At 31.7% G+C, this 9,665-nt stretch overlaps 1 protein-coding gene across 1 annotated transcript; it reads left to right on the top strand.

Moving 5' to 3' along the window:
* Positions 1-1,130: 1,130 nt before the first annotated feature.
* LOC143067075 (betaine--homocysteine S-methyltransferase 1-like) lies at positions 1,131-8,053 on the top strand. The gene is made up of 7 exons (XM_076240101.1): positions 1,131-1,212; positions 2,236-2,426; positions 2,898-3,092; positions 4,305-4,416; positions 4,697-4,875; positions 6,276-6,357; positions 7,521-8,053. The coding sequence occupies exons 1-7, from the start codon at positions 1,194-1,196 to the stop codon at positions 7,805-7,807; spliced, it is 1,065 nt and encodes a 354-aa protein (XP_076096216.1). The 5' UTR covers positions 1,131-1,193; the 3' UTR covers positions 7,808-8,053.
* The last annotated feature ends 1,612 nt before the right edge of the window (positions 8,054-9,665 follow it).

The raw sequence follows: 9,665 nt of genomic DNA, 5'->3' as shown, positions 1-9,665 counted from the left end.
TATTTGTTCTTGAAATTATCTTGTGGTATATTTTTTCTAAAAAAAATTGCATTCCCTTTGTATCCTCCAATCTTGATTTTTCAGTCTATCTACATTTTACTAAATAAGAGCAACAGTATTATACCGCTGTTCGAAAGTCATAAATCGATTGAGACAAAAACAAATCTGGGTTACAAACTAAAACCGAGGGAAAAACATCAACTATAAGAGGAAAACAATGAAACAACAGAAACAATGAAAAGTACAAAAACAAACGACAATGCAACACACACAGAAACGAACTATTAGAGAACAACTGCCATTTACTAACACTAGTACATTTTTTGTGTTACATACAATTACTTGATTGTACTGTATACATGCGCTTGATAAATTGATTTCTTTTACGGTTCGTCCTTCTATAATTGTTATTCCACCGGTCGAGACCAAAGGGGAGAAAGGTTAAACTAAGGCTTCTGACGTTAGTTCTTCTTTACAGGTTGCACTTTGTAAATACAGTTGTTTCTCAAACCACGCCTCTTCTGGGGAGATATAGAATATTCAAATATAATTAATTTTGTTTAGATACTGGTTCCCAGTTATGATCTCTATGTGTCATCTCAAAGAGACATAACTTGGGAATGTTACCACTAAATATACATAGGCATATTGTTTATATTTAAACCTGTGGTGATCCTACAGTTAAGGTTGGGTTAGTTTAAACTCGGGGCATATAAACGTTGAAAATATGCTGCATAGCCCTATATGTTGACTTTTGAAAAAAATAATAGTGCATATGAACTTTCCATTCTAGGATATGATTTTTTCAAAACTTCATAGTAAAAGTACTACAGTTGAAGCCGTAAAAGGAGATCCTATAGAAAATTGCATTTTTCATATTTACAGAAATGCAACCTGCACTTGTTAGTTTTATTTACAACACTACCCTACCACGATATGACATGGGATAAACAAGAATTTAACCCAAGATAGTATGATTTTCAGATGAAGCTCAACGAGCCCATTTTCAAAGTTGTAAGCAAATTTGTACCAAAATCTGAGACGCAGCCTATTTACTGAATCTTGACCTTAAACAGATAAGGATTGTACCTTATGTAACACGAAAAGGTCATAGAAAGGTAAATGTATTCCGATAAATAACAGATAACACGCTTTTATAAACAAAGTACACACTTTCACAGACTTTTAACTGCATGCCAATGTCTTCTTCAGGTAAGAGTTGTTCTTTTTAAATCAACTTACACTTCGTAAATATTATTAATCTTTGCAACAAATATGTAGACGGAATATGCATAAACTTTTGTCATGAAGGAAAAGGTCCTTATGAGTACTGTAAGTGTTGCCTTTTGAAGTGTGTACCCACTCTATCTTAATGCAACTTTAACATGGAAGACATAGTTAATCAAATAAAGATGCGCCAATAAAAAAAAAATAAGATGCAAAAGTGAAAAAAAAAATGCAGCAGAACATGAAGTAGACTTGAATTACAGATACATAAGTTTATCACAGTTGTATTATTGATGTAGATGCATTACATTTGCGCTGTGTCAATTATTGAAAAATACAGTATTTCATTTACGCCACAAGGTTATATTTCATTTACGTCAAAAATAAGTTCAGCTTTGGAGTAAAATAAGGTAACTTATAACAGAAACGTTTTAATAAAAGGTGTATTTTGAATGCTATAAATAGTGTAGGGGGTTTTCTCTGGATACGTAAGTGAGCCCATATTTTTTTCTCATACTCAACTGAGATTCACTGATGGTTATTTCATAGTGTTCACATGTATGAGATGGTTAGATGGTCCTTTGGAGACAAGCATAAGAGGCATTATGTCTGTATGTTTAATGACCAGACATAAAAGATATCTGATGTATTTAAAAACGGATATAGATCGTGTAGATGTATCAAAAAAATTGCAAAACTAGAATCACAATAGATTTGGACAGCAAAAGATTGCATTAAACAACGCGTTAGACTAGTAGGAAGTACTATCTCAGCAATACAAACAATAATCAGTGTTGTATGTTTTCAATTTGGTTTTGGGTTTAACGATGAAGAATGTCTTTTATTGTGCTATCTAAACTAACTTGTAACATCTTTATTAAAATCTCTTTTATATATTTATCTTATAATCATGCTATTTACCTGAATAATTTCCTTAATATGTATTAATTCACGAGTTTCCACATGTATTTAGGACAACAAACCCCATTTACCAATCATGATTTACAGATTTTATTAAGAGATTAAAGAATGGTGAAAACATACTTATCGCAGAAGGTTATCTATTCGAATTTGGTCGAAGAGGATACCTGAAATATGGTGCTAATACACCGGAAGTAGTCGTCGAACATCCAGAACTGGTCGAAGTGATGCACGAGGAGTTTGTTCATGCAGGATCCGATGTTGTTGAAGCTTTCACTGTAGGTTCAGCCATTTTGTTTTGCTTGTTTTACTGTAGGTTCAGCCATTTTGTTTTTCTTGTTTCACAGTAGGTTCAGCCATTTTGTTTTGCTTGTTTCCTTTTTTTCTATCACCCATATCTGTTCAATATGACACCTATCAAACTCATTGTGAATGACTTATATTACACTGAGTTTAGTAGATTTGAAAATCATAGAGAAGGAAAAGTAAAAAAGATCTAAAAAGCTGTGCTATATAATCTTATATTATATATTAAATATTAAAACATTAGAAATTTTCAACTGTCAAACTGCCAAAAAAAGAGGTGTTGTGATTAAAATGCAACTGTTTATTGTCTTCTGATGCTATAAAAACTAGACAATCTTATTCCGTTTAATTTTAGACTATTTTTCATACGCCTTTACTATTCATAAAACAAACATTGCGAGCACCTTTTATTTACATTAATAATATGCTTAATATTGAAACAGTATTATGGTCACAGAGAAAAACTAAAAATAATAGGAAGAGAAGATGACTTGGAAAAGCTTAATAAAACTGCCCTACAGATAGCTAGGAAAGTAGCGAGAAAACACAACAGACTTTTGGCATTTGGATTGTGTAATTCTACTGTGTTTGTTCCGGGAGATGAAAAGGCCAATGCTAAAGTCAGAGATATGTTTAAGGTACACTGATATGTTTAAGGTACATTGATATGTTTAAGATACATTGATATGTTTAAGGTACACTGATATGTTTAAAGTACATTGATATGTTTAAGGTACACTGATATGTTTAAGGTACATTGATATGTTTAAGGTACACTGATATGTTTAAGGTACACTGATATGTTTAAGGTACATTGATATGTTTAAAAGAGGGACGAACGATACCAAATGGACAGTCAAACTCGTAAATCTAAAACAAACTGATAACGCAATAGCTAAAAATGAAAAAGACAAACAAACAACAGAAAACATGACACAACATAGAAAACAAAAGGTACACTGATATGTTTAAGGTAAACTGATATGTTTAAGATACATAGATCTGCTTATATCTATGCTACAGTAATTAAAAGACGATGTCCTCTTAATTGCTTGATTGATTGATCTGTAAACAGCCTTTATTATAAATAAATATAGATTTTCGTCCCCGAGAGTATCACCAGCCTAGTAGTTAGCACTTCGACGATGACATGAATGTCAATTATATGGTCATTTTTATAAATTTACTGTTTGCAAAAGTATGAATTATTCGAAATACTACGGATTTCCTTGTTCCAGACATATATTTCTATAGCCGTATTTGGCACAACTTTTTGGAATTTTTGGGTCCATAATTTTCTTCAACTTTATACTTGTTTTTTCTAACTATTTTGATCTGAGCGTCACTGATGAGTTTTATGTAGACGAATCAAATTATAAGCTTGGTACCTTTGATAACTATTTATCACAGTGGATAAGTATAAATATTGACTGAAACGCTGAAAATGACTTAAAACATACCGTTCAGTCTTTTTAGAGCTGTTTAAATCAAAATGACCGTTTCACATAAAAACCGGCGTATCAAATTATAAGTCTGGTACCTTTGATAACTATTTAAAACAGTGGATAAGTAAATATATTGACTGAAACGTTTAAAATTACTTAAAATAATACTTTTCATAGTTTTTAGAGTTGTTTAAATCAAAATGACCGTTTCAGATCAAAACGGGTTTATAAGTGAAAATAATTAAGTAAGGCCTCTTGTTTTTTTTTGTTAAGGCAGGACCAGTTGTAAAACCTTACATACTTTCATTGATGATAAGATTTGGTTATCAGGTTGAAATGTGAACGATTGTCTGAATAATTCTAGTTATGGCTAATTTTCTTATATAACATTTGCATTTACAACAGGAACAAATAGAATGGGCTGTAGACGAAGGCGTTGATTATATCATAGGAGAAACTTTCAATGCACTTGGTGAAGCAATGCTGGCATTGGAATGCATTAAAGAATATGGAAAAGGTATTGTTAATATTCAATGAAAGTTGTTATACTCATCGGCATTGTCGATTCGTTGGTTATCATTATTATAACAGTCTTTCTGCAACTCGCGAAATACATAAACGTTTAGGTACAGAATATGAATATTTCAAAATATTCAGTTTTATATATATAAAGTAAAGTTCTCTAGACGAGCCTATAAGATGATTTATCTTGCGATTTCTTTAAGCATGATGTTGCAGTCTGAAGAGTTTCATTAACTATTTGATGGTAACAAGTGTTATTGTTTCTAATTAAATAGGCGTACCAGCAGTTATAACAATCGCTGCATATTTTCCTGATATAACCACAGACGATGTACCTATACCAGAGGCATGTAAAATTCTAGAAGAAAACGGAGCGGCTGTTGTAGGCCTTAACTGTGCGAGAGGTCCAGAAACAATGCTCCCTCTACTAAGAGAAATACGAAAAACATGTAAAGTAAGTACTCTGGAACTCCATTAATTAGCTACGGGTATTCATTTCATGTATAATAGTTAATATATAATCCCCCTTTTTTTTGGGGGGGGGGGTTGCACGATTCTCTTTATTATTATTATCATAATTCTTCTTCTTCTTCTTCTTCTTCTTGTTGTTCTTCTTCTTCTTGTTGTTCTTCTTCTTGTTGTTCTTCTTCTTCTTGTTCTTCTTCTTCTTGTTCTTCTTCTTGTTCTTCTTGTTCTTGTTCTTCTTGTTCTTCTTCTACTTCTTCTTCTTACTGAAAACCTGTCATCCCTTGCACATATTAGAATTATCTAGGTTACAATGAAGGCATTCCAAAACAATAAATGCATACAATTATTTACAACCACTTGGTCGATGCAACTGCTGGTGGAGATTAATTTCCCCGAGGGTATCACCAGCCCAGTAGTCAGCACTTCTACGTTTTTTTAATGCTTCAAACAAAAGTTTTCATTTTGGGTTTATTTTGTAGATGTATCCTAATTTACTATATAGTAACACCGATTTAATTTTGAATCCATATTGAATCATTGAGAAATGGATCTGAATTGACCTTCAAAAGATCCATGATTCTGTAATAGGCAGTACCAAAATTACATCCATGCGTAAATTAATATCTGTAAAATTCGTTTAACAGATGTTTTGTTCTATTAATTCAAATATTTAGAACAAGTTGACATCAGTCCATGTTTTCTATTATTTTTTTCAGAAATGGATGCTTGTAACATATTTCATTTGCTCATTTTGAAAGATGACCTTTTATGAACGTCGCATGGCGACGTTTTTGTAGATTTTACTTTTACAGTAAATAATTTATCTGTTGAAACATATCCTATGATTATTAGATGATAAACAGACAATCTAAATCCTTCTTTTCGTATAATCTGCAAACAGATGTGTTCCTTCTATTTGACGTCATCACAAATGGTCGCATTTCCTCATGCCGTCACAATACGAAATTCAGAAGAGAACAAGAACATTTGACGTCATAATCGAATTTTGACCTTTGACATATTGAGATTGACTAAATAAAAATAATAGGTTAAGAAAAGTATTAATCTGGTGGGAATTTGAAGAGTTCATTGTGTATAGGGTATGCAGGTTATTCCACATATGTGATTGAACAGTTAAATGTACTTCTGGGGAACGTGAACAAATAGTAACGTGTGCCTTAAGTGTACGTGGACGACCTGGTCCTGTTACGCGTACTTATAGCGTACTTGTAAAAAAAGAAGAATTATGATCCGAACAGCCCTTCATACAGAAAAGAGTAATACTGTGGTGCCGCTGAAGTCCAGGTGACGTCTAAAAGAAAGTCAATCTTGTGTACTGATATATGTTCTCAACATCGGATTTACAACTCTACACATGTATTATAGGGTCCAGTTGCTGCTCTGCCGGTACCGTTCCGTTGTACTAACGAATTCAGAACATTCCAGTCCCTGAAAGATCCCAAAACAGGTAAGACAAAAAAAAAAAGAAAACGCGTGGTTCCTTTTTGTTGTAGTTTTAAACTATTGTATATTAAAAGAATTTAAATCGATGAAAATGATGCTTACACAAAAAAATGTTCTAATATGGCTGAAATTGCTATTCATGCAATTCTGATTTTATTGGTTTTAACCTCAATTTGCATTTTATTCTTTAAAATCCATTAGTATAAATGTTTCAATTCACATTTAATGCTAGAAAATCAACAGATTGTGATTTAAATAATAATTGATATAAGCATGTAAATACATGAGTGTTGGTCAAAACATAAATAGCCTCACACCATTTTTACGATTTTGAAAGTTTTTACTTACATGACTTCATAAATACAGTTTATTAACATTCATGGTTTGAGTAAATGGTCAGATATACAACATAATGTTGTTGAACTGTCACAGTAAATTTTGGAGCTATAATAGTGTGAGAATCACAGAACTTTCACACATGATCAAGCTAAAGAAATAAATTCATTGGAAATTAGCGTCGTCATTGAGTTTGTTAGGCCAACCTCATTTTTTGTATTAAGCCACAGAAGCTTTTTTCATTTTTTTAAACAGAATTCGGAATAAATATCAGGCAAATTGTAAGAAAAAAAAAATGAATGGTCCATGAAAAGATCAATGATTTTACTCCTAGTTTTTGTATGTAGTTTGAAATGACGTTGATGTTATACATTTATATGACACAGCACAAAAAGACCAATCAGGAGTTGCTAGACATACGAGAATATAGTACACTGTAACCACTCAAAATTTCATTTGGACTGTTTAATAGGAAAGTGAACATAAATAAAAAAGTAATTAGACTATGAACTATGTTAATGAAGGCGTACATAGTCATATAGGCAAAACCCGGAAATGCTATCTCATGCACGACGACAAATCTTAAAACCAAGTACATGTATACATAAAATGATAGACCTCTAAAACTAATTTTGTATACAAAGAAAATATGTAAACAAAACATATCAAAGAACACAAAAAATCACTAGAAAACAAAACCGAAAAATATAGTTTTTCTACGAATACCAAATTAATATCTATGATTCAGTGTCACTTAGTATATTCTTATTTCTTCTTCTTTGTTATAGTGTAGCGTGTGAACGTTTGTGATATTGTGTTATTTGCTTGCAGGTAAACATCTTTACTTAAATGATTTAGAGAGCGTCAGATGTAATTCTGCCGACATACGTCACTTTGCTAATGAGGCCAAACAGATAGGTGTGCAATACATCGGTTTATGCTGTGGAAATTTTGCCTCCTACTTTCGTGAATTAGCAGAAGTGTATGGAAGAACGCCCCCTGCATCCCATTATTCACCGGATATGTCTATGAACTCCGTTTTTGGGGATGAGGAAACTGGAGTAACTAATGCCTTAGCTGCTAAGATGAAGGAATTCACGTTAGGTATCAAGAAATGATCGGAAACTAAAGTAATTCATCGATCTTAAGAAAAAGTAATTTATGTCTGTTCAAATACAACATTATCGACAATATTGATAAAGAGAAAGTGTACCAATTTTCTGAAATTATGGCACTAATTCATGGTTTTTAGTTAAGGCTTACTTTCAGGAAACGTTCTTAAATGTAAACGTTCGGTATGCATCAATCGAAGAGTTGTTCTAAGTGAGTAGCGTCTGAATAGTCGTAATGCAATCGTATCAAACATGTCAAACGTCTATTTTGTATTTGTATATTTCACTACCAACTAGGCCACAGATTAGATAATAGATCAACAACGAAATCGTGTGACCATATGATTATTTTTTATCATTAAAACAGTGATTTATGCATCAAAACATATATTTTTTATTGATTTAACGACAAATCTAATAACGTTTTTGCCGATACAATGTGTTGTCTATACAAACTTATGACTTATATGACAAGATTCAATCAGAAATAATTCAGAAAACAAAAGAGATAAATTCATTATATAACAATTGTCAGTTAGTCTAGTTCAGGAGCCAAAATTGTATTCAAAATGTTATCAAAATCTGTGACAAAGCCAATTTGCTGTTACTTTACCTTAACATGTTCGTGATAACCCACTCCTTCACTGACATGAGTATACTAACACACACACACTTGAATGAACTGTAAACACCATCAGTTAGAAGAGGAATGCATCAATCCTATCGGTTCTGAACTTAAAAAAAATAACAAAAAAAACAAAAAAAAAAAAACAAATACACAAAGAACTGTTTTATTTGTATTCTAGTTCTGTCACGTAATGTTGTCATTTTAATGTTATAATTTAAATTGCCTTTAAAAGGGAGGTTTGGCATGCCACAAAACCAGGTTCAACCAACCATTTTTTCTTAAAATGCCCCGTACCAAGTCAGGAAAACAGCAAAGACTCATCAAAACAACATCTGACACACAAATGTAATAATACTTTTAGATATTTGGCTGATATTTTGGCTCTCAATAATGACGACTTCAGTATGTATACTTAAGAAATTTATTCTGTTAACTTACTTTAAGGTAGCACAATACAAAGATTTTTCATCCCCAATCAGACATCTTTAAACTGATGTAATTCCACTCATCCTTCTTTAAATTTTATAAATAAGGTACCAAAAGAAAGAAGAATGATTAATCTTTCAAATTGTGATAGTTTCATTATGACACAATTATTACATGATTAATTGTTATGTAATTAGTTGCTATATTGTGATGTCCATACATGAATGAATTTAGCTTCTTTGTTATTCATAGCATCCCAAATTTTTTTTATAGATTCTTGCACAACACAGTTTGACTTCCAAAACTGTGTCTCAGATTTTTCCTATTGTATTTAATTCTCTCATAAATCTTCAATGAAGTTTGCAACAGCAATTCATAAGAGATCACTAAATTCAATTGGGTATAAAATTTGTTCTATAGATGTTTTTGGAAATGTGAGACACAGTTTTGGAGGTCAAGCTGTGTTGTACAACAATCTATAAAATATTTTGGGATGCTATGAAGAACAAAGACGCTAAATTCATTCAAGTGTGGACATCACAATATAGCAACTAATTACATAACAATTCATTATGTAATAATTATGTCATAATGAAATTATCATAATTTGAAAGATTAATCTTTCTTCTTTCTTTTGGTACCTCATTTATAAAATATAAAGAAGGATGAATTGAATTAAATCAGTTTAAAGTTGTCTGATTGGGAGTGAAAAAATCTTTGTATTGTGCTACCTTAAATAAAGCTAATAGTAACAATGACCACTGCCCTTTCCTCGATCTTGATATCTTTATTATAAACGGAATACTTTAT

This window comes from Mytilus galloprovincialis, chromosome 3 (assembly GCF_965363235.1).
Source record: "Mytilus galloprovincialis chromosome 3, xbMytGall1.hap1.1, whole genome shotgun sequence".
In the NCBI taxonomy this organism is placed as follows: Eukaryota; Metazoa; Mollusca; class Bivalvia; order Mytilida; family Mytilidae; genus Mytilus; species Mytilus galloprovincialis.
Note: the sequence above shows the minus strand (reverse complement) of the source record. Positions and strands in the feature narration are given on the sequence as shown.